General features: G+C 58.3%; 1 protein-coding gene and 1 non-coding gene across 3 annotated transcripts in view; one reads left to right on the top strand and one right to left on the bottom strand.

The window, feature by feature from the left end:
• Positions 1–18,124, top strand: part of TRAF3IP1 (TRAF3 interacting protein 1) — a 33,622-nt gene extending 15,498 nt beyond the window's left edge. The window contains exons 10-16 of one of the 2 annotated variants that reach the window (XM_016144255.2): positions 105–185; positions 2,497–2,620; positions 2,798–2,834; positions 3,240–3,316; positions 13,405–13,628; positions 15,411–15,572; positions 17,545–18,124. In XM_016144255.2, the coding sequence (XP_015999741.2) occupies positions 105–185; positions 2,497–2,620; positions 2,798–2,834; positions 3,240–3,316; positions 13,405–13,628; positions 15,411–15,572; positions 17,545–17,584 (745 nt within the window). In that variant the 3' untranslated portion in view covers positions 17,585–18,124. Of the gene's footprint in view, positions 1–104; positions 186–2,496; positions 2,621–2,797; positions 2,835–3,239; positions 3,317–13,404; positions 13,629–15,410; positions 17,519–17,544 lie in introns of those variants that run through there. The other variant, XM_016144256.2, reaches the window with a different exon arrangement.
• On the bottom strand, positions 5,761–5,879 carry LOC118614576. The gene has a single exon (XR_004956124.1). It is a non-coding gene; the product is annotated as a 5S ribosomal RNA (ribosomal RNA).
• Positions 18,125–21,140: the final 3,016 nt, after the last annotated feature.

Raw genomic sequence — 21,140 nt, 5'->3', positions numbered from 1 at the left:
GCACTCACAGCGTGTGCCGGCCGCAGTGTGGACGGCAGCGTGGGGCGCGGCAGCGTGGGGCCCGGCGCTTTGCACCCCTTTGATTCTCCCGTCCGGCCCAGCAGGGTGCCTCGGCCTGGGAGCGCGAGGCCCGCGCCCCCGCGGGTGAAGCGGCAGGACAGCGTGGAGGTGCCGGCGGCAGACAGGTGAGGCGGGCGGGGTCGCCGTGCAGGTACGCGCGCGCTGAGCGGGCCTGGAGCGCGGCCGCCGGGCGCGTGGGAGGCGGGCGCGTGGGAGGCGGCCGGGGCGGCCGGGGCGGCCGGGGCAGGGAGTGGCAGCTGGGCCCTCGCCTCAAACCGTGCCCCTGCCTCACATCTCAGGTGAGCGGAAAACGTTCGCGCACAGCAATGAAGTCTTCCCAGTGCGCGGGGAAACGCTGGGGCGTGTTTCCCGGGTCTCTACATACTGAGGGAGAAAATAGGAAAAAAGGTTTAGAGGCTTAAATGCACAAAAGTGGAAAGGTTGTGAGTAAGTCACAGTGTGAAGACCAGCCGCAGACAGGGCGTTTGTGAGTTTCCAGACCGACCTGTGGATACGGCGGGGTCCTCGGAGCGCTGGAAATCAGCGGGCCGGCTCGGAGCCGGTTTCAGAGGGAACGAGAGGTCGAGGCTGGAGACGCGTCACTCAAGTTTTGCTGCGAAGAAGCGAAGGGGCAGGGCAGTGGGGAGGGGGACATGGGTGACGTCGGAGGCGCAGGGTCGGGGGTTGTTGGAGCAGAGTCCTGGGTGAGCGCGGGGATGTGGGGGGCCTGGCTCGAGAGAGGGCCGTGGAGGGTTGGCGGGGTGAAGCTCAGGGAGCTGAGTGCTCTGGGGAGGGGGAGCAGGTCGGGGCGGGGTGGGCAGGGGGCTGCAGATGCAGCTGAAGTCTCTTCTGGGGGCCGCCCCCACCCCAGGGGATGTTGGGGACGTTGAGGCCGTGTCTGGACACATTTTGTCGTGTCATGGCTGGGGAGAGGGTGCAGGGAAGGTCCTCCAGCGGACAGGCAGCCCCCCACCCCCAGTGGCCGTGCGTGCAGAAGCCTGGAGGGGCGGGGGGGGGGCTGGGCTGCACCCGGGAGCCCGTGGAGTCGGCGTCACTGTGGGCTTCGTCCCAATGGCCACCGTGTGCTGGAGCCCCAGGGGGCACTGAGTCGGGGGGGGGGGGTCAGAGAGTGGGTGCTGGGGTTTCCACGTGGGGTCTCGCCGTCTGTGGCAGTGATAAGATGCGACCTGGGAGTGTGGCCGGGTGGTGCACTCAGGGTCATGGCGGGAGAGGCCAGGGAGCCCGGGCCTGGGCAGCATCGCGCTCAGGACAGGGAGTCACGGCTTCCGACGGGCGTGGTGGGGTCAGGAGAGCAGGGGCGACATGGGGCTTGGGGGCGAGCGGGCCTGACGCTCTGACTTCAGATTGGCAGATTTTCACCAGAATGATCCGGAAGCTGTAGTAAGCAACAGGGAAACAGCGACCCTCCCTCCCTCCGGGCCCGGCCCTCAGAGGCCAGTGGGAGGGAAGGAGCCACCGAGACTGGAGGGAGGTGTGCCTCCTGGGGACCTGGGGACGGGGACTGGGGGTGTTTGCAGAAGGGGCGAGGCGGGCGGGTCTGCTCACCAGGGAGGGCCCGGGGCGGGGCCATTGGGGAGCATTCCACCCGTGTGGGTTCCCGGCTGGCCTGGCGCACTGTGCTGGCACGGGGGGCCGGGGTACGCGCGTGCATGTGCACGCCTGTACACACACGTGTGTATGTGCGCACACGTGTGTACCTGCGTGTGATGGCGTGCTGGGGGCCGGGTGCGTTGAGGATGTTCATTAATGCACGGCTGTGCCAGGCAGGTGGGGGCTGACGGCACCGCAGTGCCCGGGTCTGGGGCTTGCGATCCAGACCCGGGGCGGCGGGAGGGAAGCTGGCTGCGGTCTGCAGCGGGGTGATGGCGGTGGGGGCGGGGGGACAGTTCCGGTACGGGGTGGTCACTGCAGGCGGGAGCGAGCCCTCCGATGGAGCTGGCCACCTGCGAGGACCAGGTCCGGGCGGGCGGCCCAGATCCAGGGCCTGGTGGAGAGCGGGCGTCAGCGGGGGTGCTGAGGGGTGGCCCTCGCGGAAGCTGCCGCGTTCGCTAGTGACACCGAGGACCTGAGGCCTGGTGACACCCGACCCCGGGGTTTTCGCTTTCAGAGAACAGGCCCCTCGGGGAGGGGCTGCAGCTAGAGGCTAGGGCAGGCTGGGGTTGGGGGGGAGCGTCGCCCTGAGGGCGGCTGGCAGGCAGAGGGCTCAGGGCACGGACTGGGCAGCATGGGGGACCCGGCGGAGGGCAGGGCTCCCCGGGCCCGGGCGCTCCGCTCAGCCTACGCCGGCATCCTCAGTGGAGTAGAGACGGTTGCTGGGGAGCCTGGGGCACCCTCGCGCCCGGCCCGCGTGCCTGGGGTTGCCGGAGACCGAGGCCGGCGTCGCCGTGACGGCTCACCCAGGTTCTCTTCGTCTAGGCCGGGCCGTGGCGAAGCCGTCCCCCACGTGATCGCGGACTCCCAGAACTCCGACAGTGACGACGACGGCCAGTTTGTGGTGGAGGCCGCCCCGCCGCCGTCCGAGGTGGCTGGCCTCGAAGCGGTCAGTCCACGGGGCTGGGCGAGTCTGTCATTGCACCCACCCTCGGGCGCGCGGGCCTACGTGGGCGGGACTCTCCTCTGACGTCCCTTAGTTTTCTGCCCTCGCCGATTTCGTCATTTCTCTGACGAGAGTCCAGCAAACCCGAATCTCCCGTTTGCTCCTCCCTTTCCTGCCCAGGCCCAGGCCGTGGAGCTGGACGAAGACGAGAAGCACGGTGAGTCGGGGGGTGAGCCGTGTCCGGTGCCCGCGAGTCCGTGCCCCGCCCGGGTCCGGGGTGCACAGCGTCCGCGGGACCCCGGGGCACGAGCTCCCAGGCGGGGGTTTTCATTCTGGGGGACGATGGCTGCGCCTCCCGTCCTTGGGGGGCCGGGGACCTCAGCTGGGAGCCGTCTCCTGGGGGCCTGCCATTCCCGTGGTTAGATTTGGCACGCGTGACCTCCGAGGTCATGCCCAGGTGGGCAGTCCTGTGAGGTTTTCTGTTTTCTTCTTAAAAGCACTGTCTCCTCTTAGTTCAAACATCTACGGAAACAGTAGTCCAACGAGCCCTCGTTCCCTGCCTCCACTGCACACCCCCCCAAGAAGAGAATAACTTTAACGTAGAACCCCCACTTTTCAACAGGAGGACTCGTCAAAAGAATCTTGGAAACCAAGAAAGACTATGAGAAGCTGCAGCTGTCGCCCAAGCCCGGAGAGAAGGTAACGGCGCGGCCGCCTCTGAGTCGCACGTCCGCTTTTAAGGACGAGGAGCACCTGTCAGGTGTGGCTGCCGTTACTGTCCGTTTACGTGTTTAAAAGCGGCCCCGTGCCCCCCTCGCCCCCTCAGGTGGGAGGACGGGAAATTTGGGGCGCCTTCGATGTGCCGTTGCTTCCAGGGCCCCGTGCGGCCTCCCTAGGTGGGCAGCGTCGCCTGGAGGCTGCGTTCTGCACGGACCCCGTCCCCCCCCCTCCATGCCTCCTGCTTCCCTCCTCCATCCCTCCCCCGCCCCTCCTCCACCTTTCCACCCCTCCTCCCCCCTCCACCCCTCCTCCCCGCGGGCGGGTGGGCTGCTCCCTCCCTCGGGCGGCGGCGTTTCTGAGACCCTCCTCTTAGGTCTGTGGGTCCGGTGCACTCACTTTGGTTGGTGACCGGTGTTCTTTTGTTTGCATATTGGCCCCTTTATTGGGGGTGTCAGGGTTCTGCAGCCCCTCACGTGTGAGTAGAGCTGTGTGGCTCCTTTACGTGTCCCCTGGCCTGTGGGGGTCACTGTCCCTCAACCAGTGGTTGGCGAGTGTTTCAGGCCCGTGTGTGCGTGGTCTGTGCCCTGGCTTCTCCGGTGGCCGCTGTGGCCCGGACAACGGCACCGTGTCACGGTATGCGACCGTGTGTGGCCGTGACACTGGGCGCGAGGCGGTGGGGCCGGCCAGCCAGCTGTGCAGTCTGTGCCCAGGCCGGTCTCCGTGGGGGGCGCTGGGCTCCGTGTCTCCAGGAGCCAGCAGGCGGTCATGGTGCTGGGCGGCGCGCATGCCCGTTGACCCTGAGGGCGGCGCGTGCCCTGCAGAGCCCCTGCCGCCCGCCCCGGCCCCTGCCGCCCGCCCCGGCACCGCGTTCGCACCTCCTCGGACCGCACACGACGGTCTCGTGCTGTGCACCTGTCAGAGCCTGGCCCCCCTCGGGCATCGTGGCTTCCGAGGGGTGTCACGCGTCGGCATGTCTCACCGGTCCAGGCCTGTCCTGGCCGACTGGTGGGCAGTCCGCGCGGATGTCCCGCGGGGGCCGCTTCCCCGCTAGCCGGCGCTTGCGCTGTGACCCGTCAGGGACCGTGACAGCCGCAGCAACACCAGCGTGTGAGTCTGTGTGACGCACGCCCCGCCCCTTGGGCAAGGACCCGGCGCTGGGCCCGCTGGGTCGCGCGGCGAAGGTGCGTTCTCCGCGCCGCGAGCTCGCTGGACTGTGGTCTGCTCGCCCCCGGCCGCGCGTGAGCCCCCGTCCCCGCTCGCCCGCGTCAGCGCCGCGCGCTCGGCCGTTTAGCTGCTCGTGGCTTTGACGTGCGTCTCCTGAGCGGCTGGTGACGGCCCCTCCTCCTGTCGCCCGCCCTTCTGTGCCCTCGAACGTGTCCTTTCTGTCTGTGTTGCCAAGTTGCGCTCGTTAGCGGCCGTATCCCGTTTCTCTGTGTCTTTTTGCATTTCTTTTGGTAATTCACATTTGACTTAGTTAGGATCAGGGTCGCGTGGGAGTGAGGGGAGGCTCTGGCTGACGGGGGACGGAAGTGCCTTAGCCCCCGAGTAGAGTCTGGAGGTGGCCGTGACCCAGACGCCTCCTCGCACGCCTCTGCTCTGCGACTGACCTCTGTGCCCGGGGCGCCTCGCGGGCCAGGCGGCTGCTCCCGGTCCAGCCATCGGGACTGCGGTCCAGCTGGAAGGACGGGGCAGGGCCGTGGGAGGAGGGCAGGGCCCTCTCTAGGCTCTTGGTTGGCTGCCGTGCACACGACTCCACTTACATTATAGCGGCCAGATCTTTGTCACTAAGGGGACCGTGCCGTGAAATCTTTACTCCAGGCATCAGTTTGCTTGGCTCACAATCGCAGACTAAAACTCGCCAGGTTTCCGCTCTGCCTGGCCTGCCCCGGGCGATGCCTACAGGGCACTCCGCACGCCGGGAGGCCACCTCCCCGTGGGGCCGCGGTGTCTGGGGCACTCGGCGGCCGGAGGCTTTGCTGTGAGAAGGGAGATCAGAAACGGGGTGACCCAGTTTCTTCCAGTAGCGTTTCTCTAGGAAATCGTTCGCTTCATTCACGTGTACCAAAGTCATGGCACAAAGGTGTTGGAAGCACACTTTCGTGATATAAAAAGTGTCTACGAGTAGTTTTCCTTTCCTTCCAGAAACAGCTTCTTTTCCCGATGAGTCTTAAACCTCTGTTGATACCTTCTAGCAAAGAATCAGCTTTCGATTTTGTAGGCATTCACTTTCGTTTTCATTTCATCGATTTTTACTCTTCGTTTTTCCTTTTAATTTCTTCAGATGTTTTTCTAGCCTCGTGTAAAACACTTAGCTCATTTATTTTTAGTCTTCATCATCATTTTTCCTTATTTTAGGCGAGGCAACCCTTGGTTGACCTCACAGATTGCAAGGATCTTGTCATCTTACAATCCCTTATTTTTTATACCAACAGCACCTGGTCTTCCTAGGTGGTCTCCCATCCAAGTACTAAACAGGCCCGACCCTGCTTAGCTTCCGAGATCAGATGGGATCGGGCTTGTTCAGGGTGGCATGGCTGTAGACCATCATTTAAAAATTAATATATTCAGTACAACACATTTGTCTTTAAGCATGCTTTACTCTTGAATTTTAAATGCCTTGAGTAATAACATTAAATATGAAAATTTATTGAACATTAACATAAAGTACTTTGTTTTTTAAACATCTGGGCCGTTTAGGAGTCTGTTTCTAGCTTTCAAACATAAAGCTTTTTAAAGAGTCCTTTTATTGACAATATCTAACATACTTGCATGTTCAGAGAATGAAGTCTGTTCGATACTGAGTTTTTGGAAGGGAGGCTTCTCCGTGGCCTCAGTTGCAGTTAGTGTGCGTGAGCTCTCGCAGAGCATTTCTGCTTTCAGTCTTCAGGGCGCCCCGCGGTCTTCACGGGGAGGCGGTCGCGAGACCGTGTGCTCCAGCCTGCGGGCCGTGTCTGCCTGTCATCGTTATCGATTTGTACATATTAATCATGGTGTTAGTTGCTTATCTTCTAACTCAATTAACATTTAAAGGAGACGCTTCCTCTGCTTTCCACTAAGTTGCAGTGGGTGTACCCTCAGTCTCAGGACTTCTTTTTCTTTCCAGAGGGAGCATTTTTTTCCCCCAGTGCTAAGGAAATACATATTTGTAATCTGGGCATCTCTCCAGCCTGTCTTTGAAGTTGCGTTGGAAGAAAACCATTTCTCATTGTATTAATGGACTTGAATAATACGTTATGGGATAAATATGTGAATCCAACTGCTTTGAGCATTTTTTTCATTATCCTGACTGACTCGCTCTCTTCTCAAGAGGAAACATTAAACTTTGCTAATAGTAAGAATTTAGTTCATGCCAACATTTTTCCTTCAGATTTATGAAGTTTTTGAACAACGACCATAAAAACGGTTTTAATAGTATTTCTCATGCTTTAAACATACTTGCTTTATGAACATTGTAAATGAAGACGCTTCAGAGGAGCAGCGATTCCAGGGTGACTCGCTCCCTTTCCAGCGCTGTGCAGAGCTTTCTCGTGATTTTCAGTTTCCTTTCTACGTTATTTCAGCTTTATTTCATGTTATACCCGTTCTAATCTAATAAATTTCAGATGCTTCTTGTTTACCATCTTGATTTTGAAGCAGACCCAGAGTAGCTCTTTTTGTGGGTCTCCCCCCCCCCCCCAGTTTACGTCGGGCGTTTGTGATTTTACTCTCCCCTCGGCCAGGAGCACGGTGCGTCGCAGGGGGGCTGGCGGTCGTTCTCGGCAGACGGCAGGCCGAGCGCGTGCCGGATTTGACCTGCGTGCGTGCATTTTAGCGCGGCGGTCCCCGGCCTTCTCGGCACCAGGGACCGCGGCTCCCGTGAGAACCTGATGCCTGACTGTCTGAGGCGGCGATGCTGGCGCTGGGAGCGGCTGCGGATTCAGACGGAGCTTCGCTCACCCGCCACCCACTGCTCAGCGCCTGCCGAGCGGCCGCCTCCTGGGGGTGGGGACCCCTGCTGTTCACTGCCCTTCTCCAGAGCGGGGTAACGGGGGCCGAGCGTAGCAGCCAGTGTCTGCAGAGATTATGGGGGACCGTTTGAAAGAAGCATCAATCCGGGAATATGAGAACCTGTTATGTGTTGAAATGCCTCTTGATGGATAAAACGGCCTTATCACAAACATGTTATATTTTAATTGTAATAATTAGTTTATGTTAGATAGCTAAACTTACATGTTAGGGGTTTCAGTCATACACTCTCTTTTACTTTGTTGATTTAAATAGATCTTTAAATTGTTTCTTATTTTGGTAGCTAGATGGTGCAATTTCAACACAAATACTTTAACTGTTAGAAAAATGCTTTTCAGAACTCCTCCTCCACTGAAATTCTACACCTGATAAAAGTATTTTTAGTTTGGACGCTCGTGGCCCTAGTTAGAGTATTGGGTATTCTTTTGCTAGGAATGTTGTTTACATTAAAATGGCTGTGAAAGAAATAAAAAGGGATGTAAGCTACAGAATTTCCTCACTGGCGAGACTTTAATAGCTGAGCTGAGGAACCACTGAAATTGTTATTTCTTTTTCTTTTTTTTCTTTTTCCAGGAAATAGGGTGATAGTTTTATGTTCTCAAGTAATATGGTATCTTCCAACATACACAGGCTCGGGGTTCAGGTTTTGAATATAAACTCGTCACCACCAAATTATCAAAAATATCACTGAACAGTATTCACGTCTGTACGCCATGGCTGTATCACAGGCTGCGGAGCTGGTCTGGAAACCCTCAGACCGTTTCGTGTGTGTGAGCTCTGGGAAGATAGCTGTGAATAAAGAGGCTTTCGTGTAGACGAGAGTCAAGACGTGGCTGTCAGGGCACTTTTACTTGAAAAGCACGTACATTGGCTTAAGAAAGTTGGATTATAAAAATGCTAATAGCTGTGGCCTTACATTTCCACGTTGAATGGCCATCTTCCGTTTAATATGTTTACTCAGTGAATGACAACGTGATGAATTAAGAGCTTATTTTTAGTCAAAATTTCAACTTAAAATTTACGTATTAACCACTTTTCTCGATTTTAGCGACCTTCGGCCCAGTGAGTCGTTCCGACCGTGCCCCGTCGGTCCCCCGTTCTGCGCTTTGCATGAGGAATCGCGTCTGCTCGACGCTAAGCCTAAGCCCGTGGGGGTGACCTCAGGGGCCGTCCCCCCGGCGTTTCCATTCGCTGCGACACACGGGTGGGTGCGGGTCGGCCTCAGAATGAAGTTAAAGGCGCTAAACCAGTTTTCAAAAAACAAGTTTCATGGAAAAATAACATCATAACAGATGGTAGGGTGGAGGGTCCAGGGAGGTGAGACCACATGGCAGTCGTCATTTATTCAAAAGATTGTTTCTTCACTTTCCTTGAGGCGTCTCGATGACCGAGTCCGAATTTCAGTCCGGCGAGCATTCTCGATCTTCTGTCACGGTTAGTGCCTCTTCTGTGCCTTAGAAATGCTTCTCTCGTCTGAGGTCAGAAAGACGCTAATTCTTTTTTAAAAGTGGAAGCTTCGCTTTGACATTTAAAGTCCTCGATCCACCTGGCGTTGATTGTCCTATATTCTGCAAGAGGGAGGTGCAGGCTTTTTTCCCCGCTGTGCAGATAACCGGGTTTCTGTCTTTTGGACGCTGACCTGCCCTGTGTGGGGCTCTCTCTGGACTCTGCACTTCCTGGAAAGTGGCCGGTGGCCAGTGTCAGCGGCGGAGAGCCCTGTGCTCTGTCCCCAGTGCTGGCGTTGCCTGCGCAGACGACGCCCTGCTGCGTGAGTGTGGCTGGGTCCCAGGAAAGCTTTACGGATGCCAAGCTGCGAATTTTACAGAACCTCACATGAGTCGCAAAATAGTATTCTTTAAGTATTGTTTTCAACCATCAGAACATGTAAACACCGTTCTTAGCTCATGGGCTGTACAGAAAAACAGGTCCCCTGTCCCCCGGGCCCCCCGGCCCCGTCTCCTCTCCCACGCGTGCTGTGAGCCGCTCGCTGCGCGCCGTGAGAAACGCCCCTGTGGTTCTGGTGGGGCAGAGTGCGCGTGTGAGCAAGACGCTCTCCGTTCACCGGCCACCCTCCTGCCTTCCAGCTCGAGGGTGTGGCTTTCTCCGCAGAGGTTGTGCGTATCTGTGTTAGATCCGCACGTGGGGCTCCAGAGTGCATTCTGCTGCTGTAGGTACTGTCCGATTGATTGTGTTCGAAATGCGTCTGTCGATTCTTTTGCGTCTCTGTGCTGGACAGTGGCTGGACCCCGGGGACGCCGGGAGCTGGCCGGAGGTTGCGGAGGCCGTGGGCCGGGCGAGGCGGCCAGGCTGGATTCACACCCGGGCGGTGTTTCCTGTCGTCCTTTTTGGCTCTTCTGTTTTCAGGAATGAAGCGTATTTTCATACGACGAATTCCTGTGTGGTGAGCGTGGTGGTAGATTATCAAATTTTTCTGTGCGTATTAAAAGTCATAAAACGGGCTTGTAACGGCTGTGTCTGTCCGGAGAGCTGCGCTGTGGCTGTGCGTCGGGGAGGCTTCTCGCCAGCCCCCTACCTCCCCCCACCCCACCATGCTTGTTTAGATGGACGTTTGAAAAGTCCCAGAACTTCGACGTTTCGCAGTGGCGCGTGTGCAGCCGTGATAATGGCCCCTCCTGACTGTCAAGACCTGAGCTCGGTGTCTCACTAGGTCCCTAACCTCTAAACACAAGGCTGTGAACCTAAGGCTTGTGTCCTGGACTCTGCCAGGCCTGGGACCCAGAAATGGGAAGGACTTTGACCAGACCGCCTGAAATAGGGGGGCGGGGGGGGGGGGGGGGGGGGGGGGGGGGCACTGACCAGCGCCTCTTCGCCCTCCTGGGCGCCTTGCCCACCGTATGGGGGCGGGGCACTGACCAGCGGGTCCTCACCCTCCGGGGGCCTCACCCACTGCACGGGGGCGGGGGGCGGGGGGCACTGACCAGCGTGTCCTCGCCCTCCGGGGGCCTCGCCCACCGCACAGCACATTCATGCGCGGCGCTTGCCCATTCCAAGTTCCAGGCCCTAAGCAGCCCCGCGTCAGCGTCCCGGGTGCCGAACACGTGGGGATTCGTGGTCCGCGTAGCGCGTGGGTTTCCGTAGTTCGGCCCTTCTCGCCTGAGTCAGCGCGAGCCGCTCCCCTGCGCGTGGTGAGGGCCGCGCCGCTTTTTCCCGGGAAGCGGCTCATGCGTCGGGCAGTCGGCACCCGGGAGGCCTGCACGCCGCCGGCGGCTTCCTCCCTGGCTGGCACGTGTCAGAAACGCCCGCGCGTCACGCACGCCCTTCCCTCGGTTTCCCGGCCGGTGACGCCTGGCGCCTCCGCAGGGCCGAATCTCGCCCAGGGCGCCGGCCTGGGCACGGCCGCGTCCGGAGCGTTCGCGCCGCCCGTTTCATAACCACCCCACCCCGCCACCTGCCGCCCACCCCGCCGCGGCCCCGGGCAGCCCCGATCTGGCATCGCGGGCCTGCCGTGCGCGCGGGCTCCTCTCGCTCCGCGGGGCTCTGCGCGGCCCATCGGGCGGCTCTGCGGCTCGGCTCTTGTGCCCGGCCACGCCACGGCGCGGGGTCGAGTCCACTGCGGGGCGCTTTGCGTAGGCCTCGCTGCACGCGGCGCGGGTCTGTGCGTGGACGTCGTCCGCGTCCTCTGGCAGCCACTGCTGGGCCCCGTGCCAGGCGCGGCCGGTCCGGGACCGCCGGGCTTCTCCGGGGCAGCGGCGCCGGCTGCCGCCCCCGCCGGCCCCGGACGCCGGGCCGCGCGCTCCGCCCCCGCCGGCGCGTGGTGCGTCACGCTCTGACGTCAGCCGTCCTCACGGGCGCGGAGTGACGTGATTGCGGCTCGAGCGTGCGTTTCCCGTAGGCCGTGGTCGCGAGTGTCTTTTCGTGGGCTGGCCTCCTGTCCGTGCGTCCTCGTTGGTGAAGTGTCCGTTTATGCCTCTTGCCCGTTTTCTCAGGGACTCGCGTGCTCTCTTGCTGCCGAGTTCTGAGAACGTGCACGGTCCGCTGCCAGCCCGCCGTCAGGTGCGAGGCGAGACCCCGCCGCTCCCCGCCCCGCCCGCGGCCTCCTGCGCAGCGGAGGCTTCTCGTTTCCGCGGCATCTTCTCCGCCAGTGTTTCCGTTAATGGGTTGTGTTTTCCGTGTCCGTTCTGACGGCTCCTTCTGGCCCTAGAGCCTAGAGGTGTTCTAAAAGGTTTATACTGTGACATTTCACGTTTAAGTCCTCGATCCAGTCTGAGCTCGTTTTCGTATAAGACTCAGGTCAAGGGTCGTTTTCCCCTCCGGACCCAGTGGCTCTGGCACCGTGTGTTGAAAGGCTGTATTTCCCCGTCGAGAACCCCTCGGGCACGTTTGCGGGGCTGTCCTGCTGGATCTGCTGTTCTGCCCCATGGCCCTGTGCGTCCGCCCTGCTGACCCCACTCTTGGGAGCCGTAGCTGCCCCTAACGTCCGGGACCGGGGGCCGGGGTCTCGCGCTTTGTTCTCTTTTTATGAATGCTTTAGCCATTGCAGTTCCTTTGCTTCTCATATAAATCTTAGATGACCTTGTCGGTATCGACAAAAGATTTGTGTTTAACTCGGATATCAATTTGGGGCGAACTGACATTTTTACTACGTTGAATCTTATAATTGAAGGACGTGGTATGTGTCTCCATCCGCTTTGATCTTTGGGTTCCTTCATCTGCATTGTATGATTTCAGCGCTTAAGTTCTATGCGTGTCGTGGTGGATCTGCACCCAGCACCTCCGGTTCGGAGCAGCCGGGGGCATCGTAGTTCTGATCTCAGTGTCCGTGTGTTCGTTGCCAGTACGTGGAGATGCAGCTGGAGTTCAGACGTGTATCTTACATCCTGCGGCCTTGCTGGACCCACTCGTTAGTTTATGAGTTTTAATTTCTCTTTAACGTTCCCAGTGTGTCAGGCATCTGGGTTAAGGCTTTCCTCATGCTTGCCAAAGGTCAGCAGGCGGCAGACTAGGATTTGGACAGGTAAACTGTTCACTTCATTCGTTCCTTTGACAGATATTTGAGGGGCCCGTGTGGACCACGGCGGATTCACGCAGGTCCCTACCCTCCTGGAGCCTGCGGTCTAGAACCGCATCAGGTGAAACACGTGGCTCCGTAACGAGATACAACAGTTCAAACGGGAAACAGGAAATTGGTTAATTGTAACCTAATGCACTTGACGTTAAGGCCAGGACACCACAGCCAGGCCCAGTGGACTGGAGGGACAGGGGAGATACAACAGTTCAAACGGGAAACAGGAAATTGGTTAATTGTAACCTAATGCACTTGACGTTAAGGCCAGGACACCACAGCCAGGCCCAGTGGACTGGAGGGACAGGGAGGGTTCCCGGATGGACAGTGTTCGTTTTCCCAGGAAAAGTTTCCCAAGTCTAACTTACTGATGCTCATCACCTCACGTCAGTTCTTGAAATTCAGAGATGTCTGTGATAAACGCTCAGACGAACAGAGTTCTAAATGTCGCTTATCAGAGAACTCGGCCAAAACCAAGCGAAGTTCCGGGGTCGCCTCTGGGCCCTCCCCGCCTGCACCTGCTGCTGTGTGAGCCCCGCCCACCCCACCCCGCACCGCGATGCCCCGCGAGGGCCCGGCCCCTGGGTCCTCCGGACCAGCCGGCTCAGTCTGGCCCTGTGAAGCCGACCGCCGCCCCGCCCGCTCGGTGCCGTGGCCCCAGCCGCCCGCTCCCCTCCCGCGGCCCGTTTCCCCTCACCAGTCGCGAGCTGGTTTGCAGGGCCACTGTGGCGGAGGGCCGTGCGTCTGAGCAGCGGGCTGTAGGGGCGGCCGGGCCCCCTTTTCTCCGGTGCTCCTGGGACAGTCGTTACTGTCTCCAGGCTGCGGAACCACGGCTGCAGTAAGTTTCTGGTCCTTTGGGAAGTCACGCCTCGCTGCACAGAACTGTGGCCCTGGAACGGCCTTGCAGGTAAAGAGCCCCCCTTTGAGAAGGAGGGGACGGGCCCTCGCCTGCGGCGGCGCGGGGCCTGGCGGGTCTGCGGCAGCGCTGGCCCCCTCCCAGGCCGTCCTGCCTCGGAGTGAGGAGTTGGTCTCCCCGCAGGAGAAGCCGCTCGTCTTCGAGTCCGCGTGGAAGAAGGAGAAGGACGTCGTGGCCAAGGAGATGGAGAAGCTGCGCGCGTCCATCCAGACGCTGTGCCGGAGCGCGCTGCCCCTGGGCAAGGTCATGGACTACCTGCAGGAGGACGTGGACGCCATGCAGCGCGAGCTGCAGCTGTGGCGGGGCGAGCGCCAGCAGCATGCGGAGGCCCTGCGGGCGGAGCAGAGGTCAGTGCGCCGCCACCCCGGGGCGCGGGCGTGTTCGGGCGGGACACCACGCTCTTCACCCGTCCTGTCAAAATCCCAAAGCTTTATAACTTTCATAGTTTTGAAAGTATTTTAGGTTTTGACTGTAAAAGAAATGCTGGTGAACCCATTTAGAAGTGACTTCTGTACCACAAGCATAAGTCACTAAAAAGGAGATTTATTTTAGGGAAATGTTTGATGTTCTGTTCTTATAATCAGTGACTCTGGGGCACATGTAATTACTTCAGCCGTTAAGTGGATTCTTTTAGGAAATGCTGCACGTGACTCGATGGTTCGTCGAAGCGCGTGTGGTAAAACGCTGTGTGTCACGAGGTTCGCCCTGTGCTGCTCGTCTGCGGTGTCTTAAAGGCCCCGTACGTGCCGCACGTTGCCGTCGGGCCGTCACCGAGCCCTCGGCGCCCCGCCGTCCGGGAGCGGCCGTCACCGAGCCCTCGGCGCCCCGCCGTCCGGGAGTGGCCGTCACCGAGCCCTCGGCGCCCCGCCGTCCGGGAGTGGCCGTCACCGAGCCCTCGGCGCCCCGCCGTCCGGGAGTGGCCGTCACCGAGCCCTGGGCGCCCTGCTGTCCTGGAGCGGCGCTTCCCTCTGCAGCCTGTCGTCGGCCAGGGTGGCGTAGAGCGAAGAAGCAGTTAATGTTAATTCATGCGGAAAGATTTGGGGGCATTCCCAGGCCCCCAAGATAGCCCAGCAAATCATACAAGTAACAGGAAACCTAGAACCGTGCCACCGTGGTCAGCAGGGCCCTTTCTCTCCACGGAAGCGGCGTGTGTGGCGGGCACAGGCGGCTCGCGGCACACGGTGTCCCACGATCGTCGCCACGATCGAAATGCCGGGTCACGTCCGGCTCTGCGCCCCGTGTGCTCTGCGTCCGGCACCCCAGGCGCGTCGTGCTTGGAGCATGTCGGGCCGAAGCCTGGAGGCTCGGGACAGGCCAGAGCCTGGTGGCCGCCGCTGCCACAGAAGAGAATCAGTGTCCCCGGGACGGAGCCTGCGGGCCACCCTCCCCCCCCGGTGCCGCTGCCAGTGATGGCAGCTGCAGAACAGACACCGGCCGCTGTTTTTGCTTTTTGCCTTTTTTTGTAAAAGCGAAAATCCCCTCGGATTTCTCTCGGTTAGCAAAAACAGATAGCGACGTGGGGCTTTGGGAAAAGCGAGGTGCAGGAAGCAGACTTGCTCAAAGCGGGGGGAACCTGTACTTGGTTAGCACTTGCTCTTGTGTTTTGATTTAAGATGTTGAAAAGTATCATTCCAGATGTTTCTTCTGGACAAACCCTGATCTTGCTTTATGGTAGGGTGGTTGGAAACTGTAGATCTTTTTGTGCTTAAAATGTCTAAAGCAAAAGGTTCGTTCTGACCTTGGCCTTCCCAGTATTCCAGTGTGTCATTCCAGGACTTAGCCCGGCCCCGGAAGGCCTCCTGCCACGTCTCGAGCAAGCGGCTTGGAGGGGCCTCGGCAGCGATGCCCCTCAGCTGGCGGGCCTCCTCCGGAGGTCGGGGTCCCCGCGTAGGAAGGCGGGGGACGTGTCGGCCACCCCGGTGGCGGCGCTCAGCGCCGACGGGCCTCGCTGCTCCCCTCCCTGCCGTCCCTGGGCCCTTCGCGACATCCATAGTTTAAGGGCTTTAGGAAATATTTACGCTTTTTCTCTGGGTGTGGTGAGCAGCTCGCAGTCGCAGCCTTCCACTGTCTGGAAGAGGAAGCGCGTGCGAGGCGCGGCCAGGTGCTCACTGCGGTTTTGTCTCCGCCAGCATCACGGACGGTGCCGTGGAGCCACTGCGGGCGGAGCTGGCCGAGCTGGAGCAGCTGATCCGCGACCAGCAGGACAAGATCTGCGCCGTGAAGGCCAACATCCTGAGGAATGAGGAGAAGATGCAGCGCATGGTGCACAGCGTCGCCCTGAGCTCCCGGAGGTGAGAGCGCCCGGCTCCACCTCCGCGTGACAATAAAGGGAGGCTGAGCGCATCGCTGTGGACCCTCAGTCTGCTGAGGAGGCGAACGCCTCACGCTGCCCCCCGCCGGTTGTCGGGCCTTTAGGACTGTGGGCGCATTCACTCCGCGCGTAAAAAAGGCCGGTTTCCTTAGCCCGGGCGCCGGGATTCTCCCGCGGGCAGGGGTGGCCGCTGATTTCAGCGTGCGGGGCTAGTGACAGGACTTCCGTGAGCCGGGCGCCGAGTGGAGGACGGCGGTCCTTTTCCATGGGCCCGTCACAGGGAGGGGGGCCTGGACGGCAAGGGATTGCGTTTTCGGCCGTGGACCCCGACGAGGGTGAGGTCGGCCTGTGCCTGACGAAGGCGCAGGTGGGCGTGTTCACCGCCCCTTCGTAGCGGCTCCCGCTCCGGCGTGTGATTCTCACCGGCCCCTGGTCTCGTTCGCGCGCGTCTCCAGCCCGTAACGTTCATAGATTTAAAAAGGCTCCGGGTGCCGTCGTGGCACCGTCTGGCATGGATTGCCAGGCCGTCCCGCCTTCCGCGCGGCCCTGCTCCTCCACGTGGACGCCGGCGCGGCCCTGCGGGGGTCCCCGTTCTCCCTGAGAAGGGGGCTGGCTTTCCACGGCGCCGGCACCAGGCGCTCCGCGCGGCGTGGGCCCCCGGGAGACCGAGACAGGGAGACCGGAGGACGCACCATGTTACAAAACTTTTTTGATGTTGACATTTTGGGGGGAAAACTATTTTTTAAAGCAAAGGTTTTTTTAAAACATGGTTTATATTTAGTTTTTCATGCACATGTAATACTGTAAAAACTTAGGTCCCAGAGTTTGCGCACAAAGGACTTCGCCATTTGGAGACAGGCTTACGGTGTCAAGGCGGGTCCTGGGGGTTTATTTCTAGACACTGTATTTATTGTACAGTTTCAAGCATTAGAGTTGCCCTGGGGGGCAGGGAGGTTGTTTAAGGATTAGCGCAAACGGCACAGTTTCATTTTTCCCAGTGTGATTTCCAAAATAAATTTTTACTAAGGTAGCTTTGTGATTTTCTAAGCTGAATAAGTTCAAGATCAGATTATTAAGATCTACCATTTAGAAATGTGTCTTTCTCTCTGTAGTTCACTGTAAAATTCTGTTGGATCAGATTAGACCAAACACGTCATTAGAGGAGGAGAGGCGGTGTATTAGTGAACGGGGCTTTCACATGCTTATAATCTTTTTTAGACCAAATTGAATGACTTAGGCACATCCCTAAATGGACTGTTTTGCTTCAAGTTAAGATGCCTGCCTTTTGTGAATTTGTATACGTGACTAGGATTTTTGCTTTGCAAAAAATTACATACATTGTATGTGGGTAAAATTTTGTATGAAGTAGTCTTTGAAATTGTAACATAAAATTTATTTTTTTAAATACATAAATCATTAAAAATAATCACATATTTTTTCTATAAGTGTATGGATTGTGCAATTCAGTTCACACCTGGAAAATAATTTTATAAGCATTAAGATTTTTTTATTTTCAAATATGTGCATTTTGTTTTTCTTTGAAGAAAGTTCAGGAAAATTTATTTTTATCATTCATATTGGGACATATCTCTTTTCTGTATAAATTGAAAGGTTATAAGACAGGTAAGCATTTATCAGAAATTTTAAGATCATGAAGTTTTTGAAAGTTTTCTGCATGTGATTATTACTGTATCTCATAGATGAATTATATCCTGTTATTTATTATTTTGGTAAAATACACAAAATAGAATTACAAATATTAAATATTTTCTCTACTTTGGTTTATAAATTTTCAGGAAGTACTAGAGTCATACTTCAGAAGTTTTAATTCAAAAGTTGAGCTGACACAAATTTATATTCAAAGGAAATATCCAAGCCTTTGGAAAAAATAATGCAAGACTAAAACTCAGGCTTTCTGCTTTGATATTCCTACCTATTTTTCTTTGCAACAGCAATTTAATAATAGCGATGGACATCTGCGAAGACAGGTGATGGCATTTAGGGACACTGAGCACGGTTTAGGGTGACCCGTGTGGCCGGGAGCCCTCGCTGGGATGTTGGCAGGTCCCCCGACCTGTCCTGTCCTCGTCCTCGAAGGCGCCCCGGATGACGGGTGTGTCCGCCAGCGTGAGCAGTGACACAGCACCGGGGGGCGGAAAAGACAGTCCAGACCGTTAGCGCCCTTGGATGACAGCTGGACCTCAGCGGTCACAGGCTTCGGACGACCCGCTTGCTCCAGCTTCCACAAGAGTCGGCTGCGGAATGAGGCCTCGCACACGAGCTCACGTGCTCAGGGCGTGCCCGCCCTGGGGGGAGAAAGTCCACACAGGCTGGGACCAGCTCCCGGCTCCGGAACCCTCCGCCCACCCCCAGAGAGCAGAGCCCCCGTTCGCCACCCTGTCCCTCCGAGGGGCCCGCCCCGGCCACCTCCGAGCCCAGCAGTTTGGGGGCAGGCGGGGGGCCGCAGCTGGGCTCTGGGTTTCACGTGATCGGGCGCCACACTCTGTTAATAAAAGGCTGTGTTTTTCTAAAGGTGTTTGCTAAGTAGCGTTTGTACCGCAGGGCGGCTGGGAGAGGCCCCTTTTGCCTGTTTTGTGTGTTTTCATAAAGGGAGACTGGGAAGGACTTTTTAATCCAGTAAGAGAAAAATGGAAAGGCTTTTAAAACTGTAAAATGAGTTTTCGATTTTATATTTAGAGTCGAATTCCAAATTGATCATCAACTTTTTAAACCAAGCAAGCTGGTTTTACTGGTGAGAAAATGGGGTTCAGAAAAAAGTTTTAAATCCACAAATCCCGGGGGGACCCAGGGCTTTGTACGTGAGTGTGACCAAAATGCACGCTGCCCCCCAAGGCCCCCGGCAGCCACGGCCCTCAGTTCCGGGCCCCTGTGTTATCGCTGCCGTGGTCAGGGCCGCCCGGAGCGCAGTGGCCTGCACCCCCGTTCAGCCGTAGGGCGTCGGCCCAGTTCACGGCATCCGTTTGTTCTCAGGGGAAGCTGCCGTCGGTGACGTGACGCCTAACGTGTGCCAAGTAGTGAAGTCTGTGGCCGGCCGGCGTCTCGCTGGGCGGAACCGCCAGCACGCGGCGTGAGGGCCGAGCTGACCGTCCGCCCGGTTCCTCGCCCCTCGGGGGGGTGGGCGCCCAGGCCTGCGAGGGCGGCCGGGCCCTGCCTTAGCCCCGGCGTCCCTTCCCCTCCCCAGCAGCATCCTGGTTTGGAGGGAGACGACCCGGCCCCTCCCCAGTTGGAACCTGACACAGGTGTGTCGTGACTGTGCACGGACCAGGCCCTGTGGACACGAAGTGCCCCGGGGTGCACAGGGCGCATTGGCCTCAGACGCTGGGCGGGGTTTCTGCTTCCGCGTGGCCAAACGCGGGCCGTGTCTCGGGTCCGTGGCCAGGTGTTGCAATGTGGGTGGCCTCTCCCCAGGACACCTCTGCAGGCCGAGGAGGTAGGTCTGTGTGGCTGGCCACTGGCGTGAAGGTGACCAGACAGCAGGACCCTGAGGGGTCGGCTCGGGATGCGGAAGCTTGGAGCTGCGCCCACCCTGCCTCGGGGAGCAATGAGGAACCCCCGAGGCCGTGCGTGCGGCAGGCGGGCCCCGGGGAAGCCCTCCAGGGTGCCATGTGCAGCCTGCGGAGGGTCTGGTGGGGATGCACGGTGTGGACGTGGGCGGACAGATGTCCCCACCGGATCCCGTGTGACGTCTGTGACAATCTGTTCGTAAGTAGTTTTTTAAAAAAAGAAAATGACGCCGACTTACACGCCAGGGTCCTGCGTTCCGGGCTGTCGCGCGGCACGACCGTGATGTGGCTTCTGTCTGCGTTTCGCTGGAAGTGCTGTTCTTGGCTCGGTAGTGTGTCCGCATGGACCAGCACCGGAGCGACAGGAACGGCCCCCTGGTCGGCCCCGCGGGCGGCCGTGTTCGCCAGGCCCCACCCGTCCGCCCCTCGGGGCAGCGCCAGCCAATGCCGCGTGGGCGTTCACGCCTCCGTGCCCACCGTGCGCCGAGTGCTCCGCACCTCGCCTTTCCCTCTGACGGGGGCACCCCCTGTGCGTCCCCGAGTGCCAGCTCGCCGTCCGCACGCCACGCGCCGGGCTCACCCGCCCCAGCTCCCGAAGCGAGGGTGCCGGGTCACCGGGCAGGGCCAGTGCGGGGGCCCCGCTCCCCACACCCTGTCCAACCCGTCTCACGGGTGGTCGGACGGGGCCAGCCCGGCGCGGGTCTCCCTGGACCTGGACAGCGCTCCGGTCCCGAGCCGCAGAGACTGGAGGGGTGGGGTGCAGCAAGGACGGGTCCCGGCCCCCCAGCACAGGAGGCCGAGAAAGGAAGGACACCCCAACACAGGACTTGACTCCAGTGGGGACGCGTTGGTCCCTGTGTCTGATGCTTTTGGGGACCCTCAGCTGCCTAGCAGGGCGGGCGAGGGTGCGGCATGCGGACGCCCAGTGCTGGACCCCACACCGCACTTCGGGTGCAGAGCGCGTGGTAGGGCGCAGACCTCGGGCACACGAGCTCACCTTTCCTCCCCCAAATTATCTGTAAACCGAAGAGTAAAAAAATGCGAATGAGATCGTTGAAGAAATTCAAGCTAATACACTGTAAAAAAAAACTGTAAGAATTAAGACAAGTGGTACTGGCATAGGGAATTATGGACCGTGGGACAGCGTAGGACCCCACGACCACGTAACGTAGGTCTGGGAACCTAGTTCCTGATAACTGTGGTATTTCAAAGCAGAAGTATTTGAGATTGTTTTCCAAGTAAACGGTATCGGAACATATGGTTATCCATACGGTAAAAATAGCACATGCAAAATAACTTCCAAAAATTAAGGAGTTTAAAAAATACGAGAATACTAGAAGAAAATAATTGGAGAACGTTTTACATTTGTGATGTTCATGGGTGTTTACATTACGATATGCTGTGTGCACATTCATGTTGTTTTAACAGTTCTGCTTTGCGAGGAGCAGTGCGACGTGGAGGTGTAAAGCGGTTGGGAGAGTCCGGAGTAAGCGCTGAGTATACTTCAAGGTAAAAGAGTTCCAAAAAACGACATGATTTTCAGAAGCTTTATAACCAAAGAAATTAGCACTTGGCTCTATAAGAATTTTTAAATTTATAGCCCACCGGACGTGAAAATCAATGACACACCAGGATAGAAATTCGCAATGTTTCCAACAAGGTTATTTGTAATACGCAAAGCCTCTTTAATTAAGAACAATACTTATAGCCCCATTGAACGATGGAGAAAAGGTACAGATGGGCTGTGAGTGAACTCGTGGAAGATGCAGTGATCGAGAAGTGCAAAAAGCCGGAGTTTACAGGAGAGCCTTGGGGGATCCGGGCCGGAGAGAGTCGCCTGGGTTTGAATCCCGCAGGTCAGGGGCGCGGCCCTCAGCCCCTGAAGGGCTCATCTATTCTTACCTATTCGCTTGTGACTTGGGGCAGATGGCCTAACCCTCTGATCTCACTTTCCCATGCGTTCGATCGGGCGAACCCTCTTGGCACCTCCTTTGTGGTTTGCCATCAGAGGGGAACTGCCTCGC

This window comes from Rousettus aegyptiacus, unplaced genomic scaffold (genome assembly GCF_014176215.1).
Source record: "Rousettus aegyptiacus isolate mRouAeg1 unplaced genomic scaffold, mRouAeg1.p scaffold_m13_p_2, whole genome shotgun sequence".
Taxonomy (NCBI): Eukaryota; Metazoa; Chordata; class Mammalia; order Chiroptera; family Pteropodidae; genus Rousettus; species Rousettus aegyptiacus.
The sequence above is the reverse complement of the archived record's forward strand: the minus strand, read 5'-3'. Positions and strand labels throughout refer to the sequence as shown.